General features: G+C 41.8%; 1 protein-coding gene across 4 annotated transcripts in view; it reads right to left on the bottom strand.

The window, feature by feature from the left end:
• CMTR1 (cap methyltransferase 1) overlaps positions 1 to 25,207 on the bottom strand; it is a 50,835-nt gene that overhangs the window by 11,414 nt on the left and 14,214 nt on the right. For 3 of the 4 annotated variants that reach the window (XM_060615380.3, XM_060615379.3, XM_060615378.3), the window contains 9 exons: positions 23,099 to 23,191; positions 21,619 to 21,690; positions 20,425 to 20,519; positions 20,239 to 20,311; positions 15,167 to 15,365; positions 14,260 to 14,378; positions 11,896 to 11,992; positions 11,444 to 11,576; positions 10,552 to 10,731 (listed from right to left, as the gene is read on the bottom strand). In XM_060615380.3, the coding sequence (XP_060471363.1) occupies positions 10,552 to 10,731; positions 11,444 to 11,576; positions 11,896 to 11,992; positions 14,260 to 14,378; positions 15,167 to 15,365; positions 20,239 to 20,311; positions 20,425 to 20,519; positions 21,619 to 21,690; positions 23,099 to 23,191 (1,061 nt within the window). The remainder of the gene's footprint in view (positions 1 to 10,551; positions 10,732 to 11,443; positions 11,577 to 11,895; positions 11,993 to 14,259; positions 14,379 to 15,166; positions 15,366 to 20,238; positions 20,312 to 20,424; positions 20,520 to 21,618; positions 21,691 to 23,098; positions 23,192 to 25,207) is intronic. The other variant, XM_060615381.3, reaches the window with a different exon arrangement.

The following is a 25,207-nucleotide window of genomic DNA, read 5'->3' as shown; positions in this document are numbered from 1 at the left end:
TAAAAGTATCCTTCAAAGAGGAGAGGGAAATAAATACATTTTCAAAAGACAAATTACTCCAGCATACTTGCACAATAAAAATAGGCTAAAAGAAATTCTTTAGGCCAAAGGGAAAGGATTCCAAACAGAAACCCAGTTCTGCAAGAACTAGAAATGAAGAACACCAAAATGTGTAAATAGGTCAGTAGATACAAAGGACCTTTGTAAAAAATGTAAATGTACATATGCAGGCATACCTCGTTTTATTGCACTTCACATTACTGCACCTGACAGATAATGCATTTTTTATAAATTGCAGGTGGCAACCCTGTGTTGAGCAAGTCTATTGGTGCCATTTTCCCAACAGCATTTGCTCGCTGCATGTCTCTGTGTCATATTTTGGTAATTCTCATAATATTTCAAACTTTTACATTATTGTTATATTTGTTATGGTAATCTGTGATCAGTGAACTCTGGAGCCTGAAGATGTGGCTGAATTGCTATAAAACTTTATCAGATGAGGAGGTGCTTCTTATGAATGAGCAAAGTAAGTAGTTTCTTGAGATGGAATCTACTCGTGGTGAAGATGCTGTACAGACTGTTGAAATGACAACAAAGGATTGAGAGTATTACATAAATTTAGCTGATAAAGCAGTGTCAGGGTTTGAGAGGATGGACTCCAATTTTGAAAGAAGTTCTGTCAGTAAGATGTTATCAAACATCACATGCTACAGAGAACCCATTCATAAAAGGAAGAGTCAATCAATGTGGCAAATGTCATTGTCTTATTTTAAGAAACTGCCACAACCATCCCAACCTTCAATAATCACCACCCTGATCAGTCAGCAGCCATCAGCACTGAGGCAAAACCCTGCACCAGCAAAAAGATTATGACTCACTAAAAGCCCCGACAATGGTTAACATTTTTTTTAGCAATAAAGCATTTTTTAAATTAAGATTTGTACATTGTTTTTTGTACACAGTGTTACTGCACACTTAGTAACCTATAGTATAAACAACTTTATATGCACTAAGAAACAAAAATTAATTTGACTTGCCATATTGCAATATTCACCTTACTGCAGTGATCTAGAACCATACCTGCAATATCTCTGAGGTATGCCTGTACAGGCAGATATACTTTAAATCTCTTTAAAAGATGATATAGACTTTATGGTTTAAAATAAAAATAATAGCAAGCTAAAGTAGGGTTTATATAAAACAAGAACACAAAGGCAGAACTGTAAATGCATATATACTGTGGTAATAAGGTTCTTACATTGTTCATAAAGCAGGATACTCTTTGAAAGTAAACCATGATAAATTAAAGATGAATACTGTTATCTTTAAAAGAGCTAAAATAACTCTCAACAATAGCCAAATTCTGGAAAAAGCCTAAATGTCCATCAACTGATGAATGGATAAAGAAATTGTGGTTTATATACACAATGGAGTACTACGTGGCAATGAGAAAGAATGAAATATGGCCCTTTGTAGCAACATGGATGGAACTGGAGAGTGTGATGCTAAGTGAAATAAGCCATACAGAGAAAGACAGATACCATATGTTTTTACTCTTATGTGGATCCTGAGAAGCTTAACAGAAACCCACGGGGGAGGGGAAGAAAAAAAAAAAAGAGGTTAGAGTGGGAGAGAGCCAAAGCATAAGAGACTCTTAAACACTGAGAACAAACTGAGGGTTGATGGGGTATTGGAAGGAGGGGAGGGTGGGTGATGGGTATTGAGGAGGGCACCTTTTGGGATGAGCACTGGGTGTTGTATGGAAACCAACTGGACAATAAATTTCATATATTAAATAAATAAATAAATTAGCTAAAATATAAAACAAAAAGACATAAAAAAGAAAAAATCCAAGGAGATATAAACGAATATTAAAAAATACCAACCAGCCCCCCCCCCAAAAAAGGAAGGAACTGAGACACAAAAAGAAAACAGGATAAAGAGATACTAAACAACCAAGATAAGAGGATTTAAAAAAAAATTTTTTTTTAATGTTTATTTTTGAGAGAGACAGAGTACGAGCAGGGGAAGGACAGAGAGAGAGAGGGAGACACAGAATCCAAAGCAGGCTCCAGGCTCTGAGCTGTCAGCACAGAGCCTGACACGGGGCTCAAACCCCGTGCTCTGTGCTAACAGTGCAGAGCCTATATAGGATTCTCTTTCTCTTCTCTTTCTCCCTCTCTCTCTGCCCCTTGCTCACTCACACTCTCTCAAAAATAAATAAATGAATTGAAGAAAAAAAGACAAATCAATACTAAGCAAAAGAAAGTTGATGTGACTATATTAATACCAGATGAGGTATTAATATACTCAAGACAAAGAGTATTACTAGAGATAAAGAAGGATATTTCATAATGACAAAGGTCAATTCATTAAGAATAACAGAATACAGATTTAGAGACTAATAACCCTTATGAACACAGACTCAACTCAATAAAATATTAGTAAATCAAATACAGAATATATAAGAATGATATTCATAACCAAAGCATATTAAAAAATGCAAGACTGGTTTACCATCTGAAAATCATTCAATGTAATTCATTGTATTAATGGAATAAAGAATAATACCATAATAATTTCTATAGATACAAAAAGTATCTGACAGAACTAAACATCCATTCAAAATAAAAACGCTCAACAATCTCAAAATAGAAGAAAACTCAATCTGATAAAGGACGTCTACAAAAACCTATTGCCAACACCACACTTAATGATTAAACACTTTATGCTTAAAATTAAGAGTAAGGCAAGGCTGTCTGCTTTTATCACTTCAATTCAACATCAAATTGAAGGAATTAGTCAGTTCAATAAGGCAAGAAAAAAACCAGAACTACCATATGATCCAGCAATTACACTTCTGGGTATTTATCCAAAAGAACTGAAATCAGGATCTTGCAAAAATATTAGCACCCCCATGTTCACTGAAGCACTATTCACAGTAACCAAGATGTAGAAACAACCTAAATGTCCACTGACAGATGAACAGATAAAGAAAATGTGGTAATATATATACAATGGAATATCTTTTTAAATTTTTTTAAGTAAACTGCACACCACATGTAGGACTTGAACTCACAACCCCAAGATCAAGAGCCATACGCTCTACCCACTGAGACAGCCAGGCACCCCTTTACATACAATAGAGTATTTAGACAGACAGAAAGGAAGGAAGGAAGGAAGGAAGGAAGGAAGGAAGGAAGAAAGGAAGACAGGAAGGAAGGAAGACAGGAAGGAAGGAAGGAAGACAGGAAGGAAGGAAGACAGACAGGAAGGAAGGAAGACAGGAAGGAAGGAAGACAGGAAGGAAGGAAGACAGGAAGAAAGAAAGAAAAAGAAAGAGAGAGAGAGAGAGAGAGAAAGAAAGAAAGAAAGAAAGAGGAAAGAAATTAAGCAATATGAGACAACATGAATGAACCTTGAGGATATCATGCTAAGTGAAATAAGCCAGTCACAGAAAGACAAATACTACATGATTCCATAACTTATATAAGTTCTCTAAAATAGTCAAATTCGGGGCGCCTGGGTGGCGCAGTCGGTTAAGCGTCCGACTTCAGCCAGGTCACGATCTCGCGGTCCGTGAGTTCGAGCCCCGCGTCGGGCTCTGGGCTGATGGCTCGGAGCCTGGAGCCTGTTTCCGATTCTGTGTCTCCCTCTCTCTCTGCCCCTCCCCCGTTCATGCTCTGTCTCTCTCTGTCCCAAAAATAAATAAGAAAACGTTGGAAAAAAAAAAAAATTTTAAATAGTCAAATTCATAGAACCAATAAGTAAATTAAGCATTCTCACAAGATACACAGTCAATATACAAAAGTCAACTGTATTTCCACATACTAACAATGAACAACTGGAAAACAAAATTTTTAAAATACCCCTTACAGGACACATGATGGATCAGTCAGTTAAACATCCAACTCTCGATTTCGGCTCAGGCCATGGTCTCATGAGATCAAGCCCTGTGTCAGGCTCTGAGCTGAGCGTGGGGCATGCTTGGAATTCTCTCTCCCCCTGCCACTCCCCCACTCTCTCTCTGCCTCTTTCTCAAACAAACTTAGAAATAAATAAATAAATAAATAAATAAATAAATAAATAAAAATACCACTTATAAGAGCATCCAAATACACAAAATTCTTAAGGATAAATTTAACAAAAGATGTGCAAGACCTCTATACTGAAAACTATAAAACACTGCTGAGAGACATTTAAGAAACTAAATAAATGGGTATTGTTTAATTTATGGATAGAAAGATTCAGTGTTAAGATGTCACTTCTTGCCAAAATGATTCATAAATTCAATGTAATCTTCATCAAATCTTATAGAAATTGACAAACTGATTCTAAAATTTACATAGAACTGCAAACAACACACCTAGACTAAGCTGAAACAGTCCTGAAAAAGATCAATGCTGGAGAACACACACTACCTGACCTCAAGATGACCTGTTTGAAGGTACAGTCATCAAGAGAATATGGCAGAAGACAAACAGATTAACAGAAGAGAATGCTCTAGATAAATTTTCAACAAGAGTGCCAAGACAATTAAATGGAAAAAGAAAAGTATTTTTAACAAATGGTGTTAGAACTGGGTATCTCTAAGGAAAAAAAAAGAACTTCAACCCCTACCATTACACCACATACAAAAAGTTAATTTCAGGTGGGCTATAGACCTAAACAAAAGAAATGTCTACATGAAAAGAGAAGAATATTTTCATGACTTTAGGCCAAGACTGTTTAGAAAGAAAAATCACTAACAAAAAGAAAAAACTGATAAGCTGGATTTCATTATCAAAATTTAAAAGTTGTAGGCATCCAAACTGAAAAAAAAAAAAAAAAGTAAAATTATCTCAGTTCACAGACAGCATAATCTTTCATGCAAAAAAACCCTAAAGATTCCACCAAAAACTATTACAACTAATAATCAAATCTGGCCAATTTGCAGGATACAAAATCAACACACAAAAACCAGTCATTTCTACACAATAATGAATAATCTGAAAGGATGAAGAAAATAACTCCATTTACAATAGCATCAGAAAGAATAAAATACTCAGAAATAAACTAAAGAAGTGTAAGACTTGTACACTAAAAGCTACAAATCACTGCTGACAAAAATGGAAAAAGACATAAATGGAAAGACATCCTGTGATCATGGATTGGAAGACTCAATATTGTTAACAAGACAATATTATCTAAAGCAATCTACAGATTCAATGTAATCCCTTTCAAAATCCCAAAGGCAATTTTTGCGAAAATGGAAAAACCCATCCTAAAATTCATATGGAATCTCAAGGGGCCCCATAGCCAGAACAATCTTGAACGAGAAAAACAAACTGAAGGTCTCATATTTCCTAGTTTCAAAACTTACTACAAAGCTAGAATAATCACAACTGTGGTACTGGCATAAAGATAGGCATACAGAACCAAAGGTACAGAATAGACAGCCCAGAAGTAAACCTCTGCATATATGATCAAATGATTTTCAACAAGGGTACCAAAACCATTTCATGAGGAAAGAATAGTCTTTTCAACAAATGGTGCTGGGAAAACTGGTTGTCTACATGCAAATGTATGAAGTTGGACCCTTACTTTATAACATCTACAAAAATTAACTCAAAATGGATCAAAGACCTAAAGATGAGAGCTAAAAGTATAAAACACTTCGAAAAAAGCACAGTGAAAAGTTTCATGATGCTGGATTCAGCAATGATTTCCTGAATATTACACCAAAAGCATAAACAATAAAAGAAAAAAAAGAAATTGAACCACATCAAATTAAAATCTGTGCATTGAAGGACACAATCAATGCAGGAAAAAAAACACATAATGAGAGAAAATATTTTCAAATCATATATCTGATGAGGGATTAATATCCAGAATATTAATAAAGAATCCTACCATTTGACAATGAAAAACACCAATTTAAAAATAGGCAAAGGACTAGATAGAATAAGCATTTCTCCAAAGATACACAAACAGCCCGATACGAAAATATACTCAATATCAAAACTCAAAACTACAATGAGACACCACCTCACACCAATTAGGAGGGCTATTATCCAAAAAAAACAAAAACAGAAACAAAAACAGAGAGACAACAACGGGTGTTGGTGAGAATGTGGAGAAACTGGAACCCTTGAGCATGACTGTTGGTAACATGAAATAGGGCAAGTGTTGTAAAAAATAGTATGGCAGTTGTAGCTGCACCATTTTAAGCACAATTACCATAGGATCCAACAACTCCACCAAGTGTATACACGAAAGAACTGAAAGCAGGGGCTCAGTTACTTGCACACCAATATTCAAAGCAGTATTATTCACAGGAGCTAAAATGTGGGGACAATCCAAATATCCAACAACAGATGAATGGGTAAACAAAATGTGGTGTGTGTGTGTGTGTGGAATATTATTTAGCCCTAAAAGGAATGGAATTCTGACACATGCTACAACATGATATAAACCTTAAAAACATTATGTGAAGTGAAATAAGCCAGACACAAAAGAACAAATATCGTTATGATTTCACTTATATGAGGTACCTAGAACAGGCAAATTCATTGAGCTTCAAGGTGGGAGAAATGGGGAGTTATTGTTTAATGGGTACAGAATTTCTGTTTTGGATGATTAAAACATTCTGGAAATATACAGTGATGATGGTTGCACAACAATGTGAATGTATTTAATGCCAGTGAATTATACTTTTTTTTTTTTTTAACATTTATTCATTTTTGAGAGACACAGAGACAGGGAGTGAGCATGGGAGGGGCAGAGAGAGGGAGACAAAATCTGAAATAGGCTCCAGGCTCCGAGCTGTCAGCACAAAGCCCGACATGGGGCTCAAACCCACAAACTGTGAGATCATGACCTGAGCTGAAGTCAGACACTTAACCGACTGAGCCACCCAGGTGCCCCAGAATTACACATTTTAAAAATAGAGGCACCTGGGTGGCTCAGTTGGTTAAACCTCCAACTTTGGCTCACGTCATAATCTCACGGTTTGTGGGTTCAAGCCCCACCCCACGGTCGGCTCTGTGCTGACAGCTCGGGGCCTAGAGCCTGCTTCGGATTCTGTGTGTGTGTGTGTGTGTGTGTGTGTGTGTGTGTGTGTCTCTCTCTCTCTCTCTCTGCCCTCCCCTGTTTGTACTCTCTCTCAAAAATAAACAAACAAATAAAAAGGGTCAAAGTAGGGGGCACCTGGGTGAGTTGGAGCCCTGCAATGGGCTTTGTGCTGTCAGCAGGCTCTATACAGAGCCTGCTTGGGATTCTCTCTCCCTCTCTCTCTCTCTCTCTCTCTCTCTGGCCCTCCCCTACTTATTTATATTCTCTCTCAAAATAAATAAACTTAAAAAAAACTTTTTTTAACTTCTGTTTATCAAAATATACCATTAAGAAAATGAATAGGCATGTCACACATTAGGACAAAATATTCACAACACACATATTTGAAATCAGACTTGTATTCAAAATATAGAAAATAGAAAATATATTACAATTTAATAAAAAGAGGGGCACCTGGGTGACTCAGTCAGTTGAGCGTCTGACTCTTGATTTTGCTCAGGTCATGATCCTAGGGTTACGGGATTGAGTCCCATGTCAGCCTCCATGCTGAGCATGGAGTCTGCTTGGGATTCTCTTTCCCCAGCTTGTGCTCTCACAAAAAAAGAAAAAAAAAAAAAATCAACTTTTTTTAAAAAGTTTATTTATTTACTTTGCGAAAGTGAGGAAAGGGATAAGAAAGAGGGAGAGAGAGAATCCCAAGCAGGCTCCGCACTGAGAGTGTGGCTTGATCCCACAAACCGTGAGATCATGAGTCACATGTTCAACAGCCAATAAACACATGAAAAGAGGTTCAACGTCATTAGTCACCACAGATATACAAATCCAAACCACAATGAGATATCACTTCACAGAACTATTATCAAGAATAAAAAATAAAACAAGTTAAAAAAAAAAAAGAAACTGAAAACCAACCCCCCTCCCCAAAAAAAGACAAGAAATAACAAGTGCTAGAGAGGATGTGGAGAAGAGAACCCTTGTGCAGTGATGGTAGGAATGTTAATTGGTACAGCCACTATGGAACACAGTATAGCATTTTCTCAGAAAATTAAAGATATAAAACTACCACGGTCCAACAATTCTTCTAGGTATTTATCAAAAGAAAACAAAAACACTAATTTGAAAAGACATATGTCCCCCTAGAGTCATCACACCATTATTTATAATAGCCAAAATGTGGAAGCAATCTGAATGTTCAACAGATGAATGGACAAATAAAATGTATATATACAATGGAATATTACTTGGCCACAAAAAAGAATGAAATCTTATTATTTCCAACAATATGGATGGATCTAGAGGATATTATGCTATGTGAAATAAGTCAAAATAAGAAAAAGACAAAAACACTTATACGTAGAATCTAAAACACAAAACAAATTAACAAATAAAACAAAACAGAAACAGACTTACAGAGAACCAACTGATGGCTGCCAGGAGGGAAAGAGTGGAGGGGGAATGGACAAAATAGGTGAAGGAGATTAAGTGGTACAAGTGGTACAATCTTCCAGTTAAATAAATGAGAGACGGGAATGTAACATATAGCACAGGGAATATAGTTAACAATATCGTAACAACTTTATATGGTAACAGATGGTAACTAGACTTATTGTAGTTACCATTTCATATATGTATATAAATGCTGAATCACTATGTTGTACTCCTGAAACTAACACAGGTACTTAATTAACTATACACACATACACACACACACACACACACACACACACACACATATAAACAAAAATAGAAACCCCCACCAGAATAGCTAAAATGAAAAAGACTAACAATACCAAATGTTGGCAAAGATGTAGAACAATCAGAATTCTCACACTCTGCTACAGGGAATATAAACTCATATAAGCACTTGAGAAAACTGTATGGCATTATTAAAAAGTACTCATCTAACCTATGACCTACAATTTCCACTCTTGGGTATTTATCTAAGAAAGGTGAAAACATTTGTCCACCAAAATCGCTGTACAAGAATGTTTTAGCAGCTTTATTCAGAATAGCCCCAAACTGGAAATAAAGTGTCCATTAACAGAAGAATAAATTTGGTATGCCCATACAATGGAATACTATTCAGCAATAAAGAGGAACAAACTAACACCACATGAGAGAATCTCAAAAATGTTATGGTAAGGAAAAAAGACAAATTAAACAAAAAACAGACACATAAGTGTGTATGTATATATGATTCCACTTACACTAAGTTCTAGAATGGGCAAAATCAGCCTAAGATAAAAATCAGAAGAGTGGTTACTTCCAGGTTGACTAGGTAGGGGCACAAAGAAATTTCCTGAGGTTAATTGTTTTTTTTTAATCTTAATAGGAATGTAGGCTATATGAAGATATGCATTTGTCAAAAATACACATAAGATCTGCATTTCAATTATGGAATTATCCATCAATCTTTAAAAAAAAAAAAGCAAACTGATTCATTGTAGGTCTGCTTAAACACTGCACTATTGGGAGCACTGCAGAGTCCAGTTCCGCCATGCGTCCACACACATTCATAGCAGACGGCAGCACGGTTCAGCAAACAGAAATGTTACAAAGCCCTGGCGTTGCTGACTCTAGACCAGTTCCCGGACCTGTTTCCTCATGTATAACATGCCGAAGCTTAGTGTCTTCTCCACCGTGGTGCCTAGCATTACCATCAAGATGAAAGCGCTGATGTGGCAGTACTGTGCAAAGTTAAAACACTGTAGGATGGTGGGCAAATGGGTAAAGACGTTCTATCCTTCTGTGATTCTCCAGGGCCACCTATACGTTCAAACTTCCATGGGAGACAGGATTATACCCTTAGAAATGACACCAACACCTGTTTGGCCCTGTGAGAAAGCACTTCTACTGATCCACTGTTACTATACAACTCTCCAACTTACCTCAAAAAATTTTTCTCCCAAGTTTTCCCTTAGAAAACTGAGTCAACTGTCAACTTTAAATTATTACCAATAACAAGAAGGGGGCAGAAACCAAAAAAAGGCTTCAAACAAACAAACAAACAAACAAAAAAACCCCCAGCATTCAGATCACGCATCTAAAGAATTCATGAACTGGCAAAAAAGTTTTACTACCAGAAATTTCCAAAGCATGTTGCATATTTGCTTTCTAGCCATCTCCTATTTCCAAACAGGGAGTTTCACAAGGCAACAACCATGATGGCTTTTCACAAACAGAAGCAAATAGAGTTACTCCTGCCTCCAGGGACCGGGCAAGGCTGCTCTCTATCAGGTTCCACTATCATATTCAGGCTCCCATGGGCAGGGCAACACCAACCAGGTTCCCACTGGCCACCCTAGGGACAGGGCATGGGAGTAGGACAAGGGTCCCCAAGGTCCCCCACGTCCCAGAGAGCCCTGGAACAAGCACACCGATCCTAGTTACCAATGTTTGGGAATCGACAAAGTGATACTAAGAGCCATTCAGTCCTTCAATCTCTGGTCTTCCTTGATAACTACAGTGGTATCAGCAAAAAACACTGGGTTTGCTTACCTCTCATTGGACCGTATCATGTAGTCAGTAAATTCATGGTCTCCCTTGATTACCTCCAAGGGGACCACAAGGTTGACATCAGAATCAGTGTTCCGCAGCTGGTTGAGTTTAATATTGACTGAGAAGAGGTAATCGCGCACGTCATCTATGCCCACCTTCAGGCCCTTGCACACCACATACCTGGCAGAAGATATCCTGTCACTCCACTGAGCAAGGGCTTCTCCCCCACATTCCTCCTCCCCAAACTCCTTGCTGAGTCATAAAGCTAAAGAATCTTAAGTCTATGCACAAAGAACAGTACCAATTCTGTGCTGCAAAAGTTCAATTCAATTCCTTCCTTTTTATGTTGGGCTATATTTCTACTCTCTGTGGCAGTGGTTCCCAACTGCCCGGTGCCAGGCTGGCTGTATCACTGTCACTAGGCAGTCTGTTAAATTACAGACCTTGTCAATCAGACTCCCCAGGAACAGGGCCCAGAAATCTGTGTTTTTAACAAGCCACCTAGCAATTCAGACTGGCCACATCTTCTCTCACGTCATGCATGAGCACTGTGTCCCAATTAGGATGCCAACAGTGCCTCTGGTTGGTGGCCCTCCTGCCCTGGCCCAGCCCATAGGTGCCCCTTTTCACTTTCTCTTTCCCGGACCAAGCCAAGGATCCCCGACCTAAGTGTGAGGAATAAGGCTTGTGGAGAAGGAGGCAGACGTTGCACTGACACACCACAGAACCAGTAAGATCCAAATCTTGACTCCTCTTGGCTCTAATCACTTCCTTAAAATCAGGGTTTTAATGTAGCTTGAGTACAAGCTTGAGTAGTTATGCCAGAGAGCTGCACTTTTCTGTTCTAACATTTAGTCAACTAGTCTGATTAGAATGGAGAGGAAGGCTTTACCTCTCGGAGTTGGCAGGACGGCTGGTAATCGGCTTAAAGAGACACACTCGTTCAAAGCAGCAGTACAACAGGTAGATGAGCCCCACGCTGAACGGTGTGAACAGGTCAAAGGTTTTACAGATGAAGTGGCCTCCTAGATTAGAGTGAAGACACCAACAGCCGTCAGTGGGCTCTTACCCAGTGGTAAGGTAGTCTGAAGGAGTAAATGTGACAAAGCCAGGGACCCAGCACTCGGGTCCATTAAAAGAGGCAATTTAAGGGGTAGTCTCAGTTTTAGAGGGGACTCTGGGGGATTCTATTGCACTAACTTCCCTAAATTCCTCATTTAGCCAACTGACACCTGATTTAAGCAGGTTTTTTTTTTTTTCTTACTCCAAAACCCCATACGTGCTCGTGTCCAAACGGGGCCTCTAGCGGACCCAAGGCTGGGGAGACACCTGAGGAAGCATTACCTGTTCGGACAACAGACAGCGCCATGAGGAACTGACAGAGCAGCAGCTGCTTGCTGAGGATCTCTTGCAGGTTCTCCTGTCCCTCCACTGAGAAACCCTGAAATGAGAGTATAAGAATCGGGAGTAGGAAAGAGTAGTGATGAGGACCTCGTTCATCCCTACTACATCTTCATTAAGATTTCCTGAAGCGTTTCCATTGATTTCCACCATCAGACTGATAAAAAATACAGCTCAGCATTTAGATTATTTTCACAGTCATATGGCTCCTCGCAGACGGAGCCAGTACCAGGACCCAGGCCTGACTCCTAGCACAGGGCCACTCTTCTGCTCCATCACTCCCAGGGGATACAACCAAGACTACTTTTCCAAGGAGATGGTCCAGAAAATTTTAAAACCCATTTGGGAACCCAGGGGAAGAGTAAGGCAGGGCAGAGGCAAAATACTGGCTGGTCACAGGCCAACTACAAGATAGGAAACAGAATGCCCTGGTCAGTCCAAGACCCTGAGAGTGGTGTGAATACTCTGCCTGGGCTTAGCCACTGTTCAGGCCCCAGGATGGTGATAGGTGAAAAGTTAACACAACTGACAGTCACAATAATCTCGTTCTCTGCTAACCAAAACCCCCTTCCTGTCTCAAGACCCTGGAGCCTCTCCCTCTAGCTGGCAGGGTCTCTGGCCAGGGTGTTTGTTCAAAGAATGTGCCTTGCCACCCCTGGAGTGGTCTCCCTCTCTGTGAGATACCAGCAGGGAGCAGAGAGCCAAGCTCGCACAGAAGTAAAGGAGGCTAGGAGTTGGAGGAGGGGGGAGAGGAGAGTTGTTTAATGACTACAGAGTTTCAATTTTACAAAAAGGAAAAAAGCATGGAAATCTGTTTCACAAAAATTTGAACATACTCAACACTACTGAACTTAAAAATGGTTGCAATGGGGGGGCGCCTGGGTGGCTCAGTCAGTTGAGAGTCCAACTCTTGATTTTGGCTCAGATCATGATCCCAGGGTCGTGAGATCAGGCCCTGCATTGTGTTCCACGCTGAACATGGAGCCTGCTTGGGATTGATTCATTCATTCTCTCTCTCTCTCCCTCTCTCTCTCTCTCCCTCTGCCCTGTTTGCACTCTCTCTCAAATAAAAAAATTAAAATTAAAAACAATTTAAAAAAAATTTTTAATGGCTGAGATGGTAAATTGTATGTGTGTTGTTGTTGTTTTAACAATAACTTTCTTAAAATGTAAAGGACGCTGATGACTGTTAAGCTGGCACCAGCCAGGCCAGGTCTCCCTGCCTCAGTCCTACAAAGGTAATAGCTAAATGACTCAGAATCAGAAATTATTTAACAATGTCCTCCAGATTTGTAGATGTTTCTCAAAATGCATGCCTGTTCACAGAGTCAAATAAATAAATAAATAAATATCCCAAGTCATCAGGCTCCAATGCCCAAACAGAAAGACAATCCTTGAGTTTGTGCTCTAGCTGCCACAATGCAACAACAGCCCCCCAAGCACTATCAGGCCCTCACATCTGCTCAGCTGGAGCAGCCCCTCCCTCTTCTCCCCCAAGCCTATCTGCTGTTCCCTGCCACGCACGGTGCTGTGGAAAGCCAAGGCATCTTCAGAGCCTATGCTGACATCCTACACACTCTTTCACCTTTCCACATGGTTACTGCTTGAGAGGCCACCCAAGGAGCTCTAGAGGCTCTTCTCAATTCTAGCCATGTGACCCTGGAGCAACTGCCACATTCTGTCTTTCCTCTTAGTGAGTGGTGGCTTCCTCCAAAAAAGACTACCTGCAGCATCAGATTTCTAGGTGAGAAAGCTACAGTGGGCTCCCCTCTGTGCCTCAAGCAGCTGCCCGAAGAACAAGGTTCCTTGAATATTCACTTCAGCCCAGTCACTGACAGGGCTTCCAGTGGATTCCCCTGAGCCACTGCCTTTGGTTATGTGGTCATCTTCAGCCCATCCAGAGGCTTAGGTATGGTCATGTAAGGACAGCCTCTACCAGGAGCCACACCCAGGTGACCAACGATGGAAATGTTCTTTCCAGTCAGTTTTACGTAGTCCATCTTAGTCATGGTTCTTCCCTACCATTTCTCACAGCCAACCAAGGCCCTTCGAAGAAGTGAGCTCAGAAGGTCCACTTGCTCTAAGCAAAGGTGTCCACAAAATCACAGCATTGACAAAGTTATCATTGAAAATATGTGCAGAAAGAATAAAAAAATGTATCACATATCCCTACTATCTGAATAGTGAACTACCATTTTCTAGGGCAGCCAAAAGGACCAAGTAAAATAAAACAAAACAAAAGCAACTCTCAAGCTTCTAACATGATAAATCCTTAAAGCATCGCTCTATGGAGAACAGATCACCTACCCCATCAGCCATCAGAAAGTGGACACCCTTGCGATCTGTGTTATCCAGGACAAAATTCCGAAAAGCAGTGATGTTCTCTGGGCGGGTAATATCCCCATCTCCATCGATGCCACCCTCACCTGGCAGGACACAAGATTCACATTTAGCTCATCTGCCCTGTGGATCCCAGGAGCCGGAACACAAGCTCTCTGGGACTGTGAACACAGGTTCTCCTCAAGGACCTGGAGAAAAGGCCCTGTGAGGAGCAACTCAATGCAGGATCCATCCTGCAAGGCTGCCTTACAGTGATGGACCAAGAGGCAAAAACAGGGCCTGTTGTGATAAAGCAGAATTCAAAAAGAGTTGTCCAGCCAAGAGTCATCAATTGAAGTAGAGGGCCTTCCTCTTCAAGACTCAAGTTGTGTTTAAAGCACCTATATTTAGGAACCAACATCCACTTTTAAATAAGAACTGTTAAGAAAGAACTTGGGACTTTCTGCCAAATCACAACAATCAAGAAAGAGTGGAGGGGACTGCTGTGGGGCTGCTGAGCTGTCCGTTATCCAGTGAATTCCACACCCCGTGCACAGGCTGGAGATGGGCATGGAGTTTGTATTTGTTAATAACCCTGTCATTTCTCAGCTGGAGATCAGGCAGTTTCATTATCTCCTGTCACCACAAGAGAAGAAAAGGGGAATTAATATGGTTTTGATGAGAGTTTGCCTAGTGGAGTGTTTAACCTGTATCCTACAGGCCTGGGGTAAAAAGGGAAGGTCTAGAGGGAACGGAGATCTTCAGGACAAGGACTGGAAACCCCAGGCTGAGAGACCTAGGAAAGAAAGCATGCCAAGTGGATAATAACTGCATCTGACCTAAAGTCCCCACAGAGGACTCTCTCAAAGCCCATCACCCTCCTCCATGTTCCTACCATAGTAGGGTTCGAAGAGCTCACTGGAGGCCGAGTAGAAGTCCTCCAGCTTGAAGTCATTTGGGCCCTTCAGAGTCATTCCAAAGCCCTTCGCATGCCACTTCTTCCTCCACAGCACATACTCAGAAAAACCGCCTGGGCCTGCGCAGACGTCAGCAAAGTACAGAAGCTCAGCTTCCCGGTCCTTTACCAGTGGTTTCTGCAAAGGTAAGTGGAGGACAGGGGAGGAAGGGAAAAAGTCTGGCTCAACGGGCAACAGGAAGGAGAATGCAGGGGGGTAAAACGAGCCTTTCAGCAAGCGGAGTGCAGAACTCCCGCCAGGGCCACGACACCCAGGATATGTATCCTCTGTGATCATCACCCCCTGGAGTTGCCCGTTCGTGCTTCAAGATACCCCTAATGCCTTTCAACTACATGGCCTGGCTCAGACTCCTAATAAAAACATCTTAATGGGAATCTGAGTATTCGTTTTTATTTCTGAGTCCTTTTCTTACCATATCCTGCCTCTAAGAGTCCCATTGAGCAGAACAGATGCTGTATCCCCCACTTACAGACAGGGAAAAAAGACACCAAGACACAAAGCAACCTGTTCATAGCCTGTGTGCAACAAAGCTCAATCAGAATCCAGTTGGCCTGACTGCTGGACTCCGGTCTTCCTATCCAAAGTCTGAGAGGTCAGGGTTCCTGGGTGGCTTAGTCGGTTGACTGTCTGACTTCGGCTCAGGTCATGATCTCACAGCTTGTGAGTTCGAGCCCCGTGTCGGGTTCTGTGCTGACAGCTCAGAGCCTGAAGCCTGCTTCAGATTGTGTCTCCCTCTCTCTTTGCCTCTCTCTCTCTCTCTCTCTCTCAACCATAAATAAAAAACATTAAGAAAACAAACAAAAACAAAGTCTGAGAGGCTTTAACATGTCTCCCTCCTGGTCACAGGGCCTACCTTTCCAAACCATAGCCTTTGCTTCCCTTCTCCCCTTCCTTCTTGGTTCTCCCTATTTTTTTCCAATTAACTTTTTATCTTGGAATAATTTTAGATTTACAAAAAAGTTGCAAAGACAGAGTTCTCATATACTCTTCATCCAGATTCCAATTTTGTTAGCATCTTACAAAATCTGTCAAAATTAAGAAACCAACACTGGTACACTGCTATTAACTAAATTCAACTTGATTCATATTTCACTAGAGTCCTTGTTTTGTTCCAAGATCCAGTCCAATATATCACAGTGCTTTGAGTCTCCTCCTTTTATGCACTCCCTTCTTCTCCTGCCTTTGCCCCTCTGCTAGCCAGGAGTACGGGGCAGTGCAGAGCTGGAGGCTGACAAGGCAGAGGGGGAAGGAGACACTGGCATGGAGCTTCCAGGCAGCCCCCAGGGTACCCACCCACACTTTAGGAATAACTAAATTACAACAAGTATTTGAATTTTTGCTGGATTATAGTTTTTAACCCTCCAGTAGCTTTTAACCCTTAATCTGAAATTTACGCTGAACCAGCACCGGCCCATATTGCGTTTATCTTTTATACACCTGGCCCTGGAGGGTGAATTCTACTTGTTCCGACCTGGCTCCAAGGCAGAGGGGATATACCACCTGCACACTGGTGACAACAAGAGGTTGAGCTCTAGAGCAGGTAACTAGAGGACCCTGAGGAACATCCAGCTAGAAGGAGCTTAGGCAGCTCAGCCTTCCCTCTCCATAGGTTTGTCTTGGCTGAGTACTTATCCAGAGTTCTGTAACTGCTAGATAAAGATCAGAAAGCTTTCAGGGAAAGAGCTGTAAGAAAGAAATGGAAAATACTAATGTTCACAATCTAGTCACTTTCTGGGCGAAAAGGGCCTAGCCTCTGATGATAGCTATCCTGCTTAACCAAAACAGTTGAAGAAGTCTCTGGACTTTAGCTAAAAATAAACTTCATCATCCTAAGACAAGCCTACCCAGGCATGCTGAGATGTATCAGTTCCTTCTCTTCTTTCCCACCAATCGGCCTCAGTATTCTTCCTTTCTGAGCCATCAATTATTCATATTTTTGGATTATATTCACTTGCACACATACAAAAAAGGCCTAATGGCATTTGCTGAGAACATTATGTAGCATTTTCTAGGCAGCCCAGTGGTAATGAGGCAGGGGTCACAAGTTTAAGGCCTGCACACACTGGAAAGAGGAAAAACAATGTTTCTCATCACTGGCTATGCCCTAGCCCCAGGCTCTAGGCTCTCCAGGTGAGCCACTGGCCCAAAGGAAGACCAGGCAGAGGAAGGAAAATGAATCAGTGAAAGAATCTCACCTCCAAAAAGAGCACTTAAGTATGATCTCCATCTGTGATTTCAAGACCTCACAGGTCATGGCCAGAAGGTCTTTTCATAGAAAGGACAGCTGGAGTTCTCACCTCTGCCACTTACTGGCTGCGCAGTTAAGGGCAAGCATAAGATTTATGCCTCTAAGCTCACATTCCCTCAACTGTAAACTGGGATTAATGTAACTAATTTCTCAAGGCTGTTGTAGAATTAAAGTATCATATGTCAAAGATCTTTATAAACTGTAAATACTAAATGTAAGATGACACAACATTCAACTGATCAACTTCCTTGGAGTCAAAACTCTTATCTTTTCCCATCTTTTTCCTTTTCCAATGCCTAGTGCAGTACTCCACACTCAGTAGGCACTTTATAAGTGCTATCTAATTTCCTCTAAGATAGCACTGAAACTTAAAGATCTACATTCAATTTTTGTCTCCTGAGGCTACACAATGTTTACTACCTCAGCAATACCCCCAGGCACACAGAGCCTGCACATAACGTGCTAGCATATACCCAAAGAATCTTAAACTCTCTTCTTTCCCTTATCTCTTCCAATTCATATTTACAATTTGTTTCCCTAGTCTCTTTTCTCCTTTTACCACAACCCACAGAACCAGAAACCCAGTAAAAAAATTCACAGTCCCCTCTGCTTCCCACCTCGAACCTCCTCACACCTATCTAAGCTTCAAATTCTCCATGCTCTTATTCTAAAGTTTGTGTGATCCCAGAGCCACTGAGATTCTAGCAAACCCAGTGTGTGTCTGGACCTTCAGCCACTCCCATCTCTGCTGGGGATTGCTCTGGAGTGTCTCTGCTCGCCTGAAAAACACACCAAGACTACTGGGCTTGGCTATCACTCTGGTCCTCAGGGGAAAACAGAGATGAAAAGAGGGAAGAAAACACTAGGGGCTGGAGAAAAATCCCTTTTTATAGCAGAGTATAGAGAAACATCTCAGAAAGGGCAATTCTCCGTGGCCACTAACAATCAATTCAGGTCAAGAAGCTGCCTGAAGCGTTACAAACACAGTTGCCTTTTCCTATGTAACTAACATCTCCACCCTTGACCTGAATGGTACAACCCTGGCGCCTACTTCATTTTCCTGACAGCAAAAGACAATAACCAGATACCAGCTGCTGGAGGCGTTTACATTCAAAAGCCCAAAATGATGCTGTGACTTCCCATCAGCTTGACAGAGCTCCTCTGCCAGGCAGGGGTTTAAAGGAAATCATTTGGAACTCAGAAAATTAAACCAACATTATATCAACCTAATTTTCTCAAGATGCTAATTCCAAGAGCCCTTTTGTGCTGCCTGCTGGTCCTGGCAAACAGGGAGGGAGACCTGGGAGAGAGAAATGACTACAGGCTGGAGGGGTCTACATGCCAGTTTTGCCAGCATTGAGGGAAGCAGTAAGGGAGGTGGAGCTGAAACACTAAAAAACTTGGAAGATAAGTTCCTTTAGCAGGTGGATAATCATGGGGCCTATTGGAAGGACAGAGTGTGAAGCAGAAACAGGTTTGGGAACAGCTGGCTGCTGACCCTTCACTGTCAAAGAGAACTAACTTTCTAGGACCGGGCAAAAATGCTTTGAAACCCTAAAGGAAATGCCAGAATGAAATTTCCTTTTTTCTTTCTCTATAATTATTGTGTGTCTGGGTTCAGATAAATGAGATGTAGCAAAGTAGAAAATCATTCTGCTCTACCACTTCTTGAGAAGGGCCAAAATCTAATAATTATGATCCCACGCAAAGCTGGTTCAGAAAGGCAGAAAGGGAAAGTGGCCACATCTGAAATCACAGATCTTAGATCTGGAACAAACCTTAAGGGCCTTTGGTCCAACCCTCTGGCAGGTTAGTAGGACTAATTCCAGAGATGAGGCAGCCGAGCCCCAAAGAAGGGATAAACTTAAGTGACACTACTTGCGATGGACGTTCTGTACTTCCTGCCCCCCGCGACCCCTCACTGAAAAACACAGCCTAGATTTTCAGACGTGACACTGATTTTAAATAGACCAGTGAAAGGACCCAGATGCCCACATTTCATTCAACACTCACATCACATTTGCCAGAGCACTCCCTTCTCATACCAGCAGCAGCACTGAAGTCAGACGATATCACAAATTTGAATTTGGAAAATAAGCTCACTGTAAGGACTACATACTCACCCTTACCACTCCACCTCATCCATGGTAGGAAGGCAGCAGTCTAAAGCTCCCTGGCCGCAGCTGCCCTCCACACACCAATGAGCCCAGAAAGGCTTTACAAGCATCTCAACCCTGCACCCTTACCAGTTCTCAAATCCACCAGAACATCCGGAACCTAAGTGCCACGGGGGAAGGGATCACATCTATCTCATTTAAAATTATATTCCTGGTACCTGGCACATAGTAGGATAAATACATGTTTACCGGATGCAGGAGGAGGGCCCACGCCCTATCTCATAGCCTCACCTCCCTGCTCCCTAGGCCTGTAGGTAGCACAACTGCCGACTTTGCCCAGAAATGTCCCTTTGCCACTGCTGCAAGCCCTGCCCTCCTCCACTTGGGGTGGGCAGGAGGATCTGCAGAGTTGGGGGCTGGAACTCTGGGCCTGAAGCCCTAGGCACAACTGCCTTGTGGAGCATCCCTGGGACCAGAGGAAGCACTGAGGGACCCAATTTGAGGAGCTCCAAGCAAAATCTATCTCTACCACATAGCAGGAATACTCTCTTAGCATTGCACGAATGGCAATTTCTGGGCCGCTGAAGCTTAAGCTATAAATTCACACACAGAATCTTGTTCTCACCCCACAAGAGTCCCGCGGATTTGTAAACATGCGATCAAACACAAAATCCATGTTAGCCATCTTCATTGCCGCCCTGCAACAAAGACAGAAAAGTGCAACTCAGTACACCAGATGTATGGAAAGCTGAGGCTCAGATGAAATGTGCAACAGTACATATCAGGGCAGGGGAGGGGAACGTCCGCAAACCTGTTTAGGAAGAAGACTCCACGGATCATTTCGTAGGGATTAGCCCGGGTCCGAGCTCGCCGCATCTCCTCCCCATCCAGGACATCAAACACACTCTGCCCAGAGACAATCAGAACCTCGAGGTGAGCATCACCCTCCAGGATGGGACAGGGGACTCAAGTGCTAGAGGAGCCCAACTCAGCCCTCTGAGGAGGTAGAATACTGCTGCATCTCAGCTCTGAAACGACCGGTTGTGTGACCCCAGACAAGTTGCCCAATCACTCTGACCCTCCACTATCTCACCTATTAAGTGGAAAAGAGAAAATGTAAGCACTTATCCCTGCATGGTAAGTGGTTAATAAATGGCACCTGTGGTTATGCAGAAAGCCACCTGTTGGCATCACAAATCCTTAGAGCAAATCTGTTTCTCCACTCCAACAGCAACTTTCCAGGGACCAGAATTCTGATATTGAGCTCACTCAGAGAGGGCAAACAAACCAAGACCAGTGTTTTCTGATGGCACCTAATGCACAACGGAGACCCCTTCTTCCTTCTCCCAATTTTTTCCCTGGGGAACAAAAAGCCTCATTTCACCTGAGTTCCAGTCACCTTAAGGATATTCCCAACCCTCTGCCGGCAAAAAACATAAGTTCAGTGAGGCTGGTCTGAGGTATTACTTCTTCTCCAAACCATTTCTTCCTCAGAGGTTCCCTGGCTCATTCTGCCCCAGGCAATGTACTTCCTGACACAAAATCACTCCAAAAGTATCAAGGAGAGGCTAACATTCACCCAGTGTGTCATGAGCTTCACGTGGATTATTTCATTTAATTCTCATAACAATCCTGGAAAGTATTCTCTCCCCATTTTATAGATGAGGAAACTCAAACTCAAAGCAGCTAAAGCAACTGGCCCAAGGTCACACAACAAAAAAAAACCTGAAAAACAAGGATTTGAATTCAGGTCTGATGGTAAAGAACGGACCCACTGAGTTGTTAAGTGAATCCTTTCCTGGCTACTGACCACAGGGACAGTGCACTACTGCAGGGAACCAGGAAAAAGGATACTATCTCAGAGAAATGTAGCAAGACACACATCTGATCTCCAGGAAAAACCTCAGCTAAACTTCAGCCCCACAACCAATTCAAAAGAACTGGAAGAGCCCAGAACATCCCCTCACACAAGGTTTTCAACCCCAGCTCTAGCCACAGGCCTTACCTTACACTGCAACACACTGTGAAGCAGCTCTTCCCCACAAAACTCTGTCTCATCTTCAATAATCATCTTTCTCTACAGAAAGAAGAAAACAATCAATAACGACCACGTGTGACTGCATTTAGGGGAATGAATGGAGAAACGAGGGTTCCAAGTGAGTAGAGCAAGAAGGGGCTTGAGTGTCTGCCAAGGAACATCAATCCCTGGGGGAAGGGAAAGAGAAAACCTTAAATCCCTCTGGCTACACTCCAGATGGCTGTGAGATGAAGCAGCCCCCTGGGTGCTCTGACTAGAGCACCATATGGATATAAGACTCATGAACGCTGAGGCTGAGAAAAGCAAACAGGAAGGAAACGTTCAAGCTGTCTGCCCCCAGAGCATGGAGGCAGACGGATGGGGACCACCCTAAATGACAGAAGCCTGTTCTTCCTTCAACCAGGAAGCCTCCTGATCGATGAGGAGTACAAAGGTAGGACACCAGGCACCAGGTAGGAGCTGGTAGCATCAGAGAAGACAAGGGTTCAAGAGACCTTCACATGGGTGTCAAATCCAACCTCAGGTCTGAGTGAGGCTACCTCTAAACCAACGATGCTCAGACTTGGGTGTTCTCAGGTTTTACACACTTCAAAATCACTGAGGACCCCAAAGAGCTTTTGTTTATGTGGCGGATATATACGTATCAACATTATTAGAAATTAAAACTGAGAAAATGCTAAAATGTCATTCAGTGTAAAAAAGCAATACATTGTGTTAACATAACATATTTATGAAAAGTAACTATATTTCCCCAAAAAACTTTTAATGAGTGGCACTATTTTCCATTTTTACAAATCTCTTAATATCTGGCTAGATTCTCCTCTCTACATTTACATTCAATTGGTTGTGGTGCAGCCTCTGGAAGACTCCACTGGACACTTATGAGAGAATGAGTGAAAAGACAAGTAACTTTCCAGTACCATTATGAAAATAACCGTGACCCTGCAGAGCCCCTGAAAGGGTCCTGGAGATCCCCAGGGGGCCCTACACTTTGAGAACTGTTCTCCAGACCATACTGATTTGGTGGCTATCTACTTTATTCTTACAATTTTCCAGAAGGAGATTAAACAAATTCCCTCTGTAACAACTCCCTCATTATTTTCTGAGGACAGGGACGGTGTCTTTTCATCTACCTGGAACAGTGCCCAGCAGTGACCAGAATATACACAAATGTATAATCAGCTACTCTAAAAAGCATCCATGAGGAAGACAGAAGTTATGCATTTTGTGCTGCCTTGCAAGTTAAATGACTAGGAGAAAAAAACCTTGTCACATCTCCTAGGGGAATATCTGTAAAGCCCTTGACACACCATCTTGACACAGCTTTACTCTTGCCAGAATGGCAGATTTACATTTTTCTTAAACTATGAGTATACATACTAGACTCAAGGAGAAAAGTCAGGAGATAAGTGCCAATAATTCAGGGTGTATTTTCCTGAAATCCTACCTTTCCCACAACCATCCAATCACTCATTTCCTGAGTGTCAGGAATTTCAGTGGTACATTCTGGAAACCATGACACCTGCTCACAGGCACTGGGCTACAAACAAAAAAGAGGCAAGTAAGTCAAGTAAAACAACCCCTTAGGGCTATGCCCCAACTCATTAGGGTTTCCCCCAAAACAATCAAAAGGGACTCAGACAAGACTAGGAAGGGTCCCTTCAGAAAGCTGAGACCAAATGCAGTGGTCAGACATGAGAATTGAGAGTCATGATGCTAAAGTTTAACTTCTGAAGGCCAGCAACAATTCTAGTTTGAATCTCTAGAAACTTCCCAAAACTTCAAAGTTTCTTTTATTTGTTCCAATGTTATTTCAAAAATACATACTATGGGCTAAGTACTCAGAATGCAGTTAAAAAGACATGGTCCTTGACCCAAGGGGCCTACAATCAGAGCAGTAGGGACACAGGGAAGCACACATAGGATATAAGTCTATGAAAAGGTAATTATACCAGGAAGACCCAATGGCAATGTGTCTCACCTCCTGATGCCTTTCAAAGTGTTATGAACAAATAAGATTCTTCACCTATTCATTCCAAAGCCGAAACTGGCACCTCAATGGTGTATTCTCTTAATTTTTCAATTACATTATACATTAGAAATATCTTCAGTCCTGGTTTTTTTTTTTTTTTTTTTAAGATTTTATTTATTTTTAAGTAATCTCTTCACCCCACGTCGGGCTTGAACTCACAACCCAAGATCGAGAGTCGCGTGCTCCGCTGACTGAGCCAGCCAGGCACCCCTCTGCGGTCCTTTTAAAAACTACTGATAGCTAGGCCCCACCCTCAGAGTATATAATTCTATCAGTCTGAGGCAGAATCTGGTTCTAAGTACATTTTTAGCTGTCCCCAAATGATTCTAATGTCCAACCAGGACTACATTCACTGGATTATAAAACCTAAACAGGTGGCTAACCTGCGTGGCAACACTACACACTGCCTCCCAAGCAAGTGTGGAGAAGAGACTCACCATTGCAAACTGAAGCAATGTGATTAAAGGCAATATTCCATGCTCTGAAAAGCATAAAATGGTAACGCAATGCAAGGTCATGAGAGCAAGCCAACCATCAACTAGAGAGAGAAAGTTTCAAAGAAAAATTACTGAAGCCTTTTGTCAATGAATCTGGCAGTGAATCATGGCTTTCCCCCCTCCCCCCACCCCGGTCAAATCCATTTGTAAATGGTTATACATTATAAACTCTAGGGGGAAGAAAACTCACATACACTTGGCATGTCCTTTTGGAGAAAAGAAGCAGACTCAATCTCCCCACAGAAGTGCGAACATTAAGGGCAAAAATAGACCACAAAGAGGACTTTGTCCGAAGGGTCAAACCTTGCATTCCACATTCCTGGGCTGCAGCAGGCACCAAGCACTTTCTCTGCAGCGACTCCAGGATTGGACAGTCACCCCAAGGCAACCCAGACTCATCTACCTTAAAGAAGTGGACACCAACTAATAGGCCAAACTCTTAAACAATAGGGCATCTCTTTTAAGAGAAAAACTGAATCACAGTAAGTGATAATTAGGACAGCCTTGCCTCAGAAAGGAATTTCAATAGCCTGTGTCCATTAAAAACAGAGATCTTACAGGCAAATTTGAGATTCTGAGTTAAGTTAGTTCTAATTCTGCCCCACTAAGAGAATCAAATCAAGACTCTTTACTGGTTTTCATACAAATGAAGACATGGAAAGCACCAAGTATTTCTGAGGTAAAAACCTCTACCTAGCACCCAATTACAAATATTTACCCTATTCTGCACTGTGTCATCTGCTATTCTGCTGGTCTCGTCTCCTCACAACTACAAGGCAACACAGCAGGACCACCTCCAGAAACCATTAGCTCCTGACTTGTCAGCGTCTTATTCTGAAGCCTTATTAGGCTTTTATCATGTGCATTCACGAGAGTTCTTTCCTGAACTGGAATATCAGGGAGACAAAATATCAATTCTCCAGAGTTCAGAGCCACGTGTGAAGCTCAACTACAGCAACTAGGTAGAAGACTAGACATTTGTGTTCTATTTTCTCTAGTTTCAACTCCGTAATGGTAATATTTCATC

This window comes from Panthera onca, chromosome B2 (genome assembly GCF_046562875.1).
Source record: "Panthera onca isolate mPanOnc1 chromosome B2, mPanOnc1 haplotype 2, whole genome shotgun sequence".
In the NCBI taxonomy this organism is placed as follows: Eukaryota; Metazoa; Chordata; class Mammalia; order Carnivora; family Felidae; genus Panthera; species Panthera onca.
This window is presented reverse-complemented; position numbering and strand designations above follow the sequence as displayed.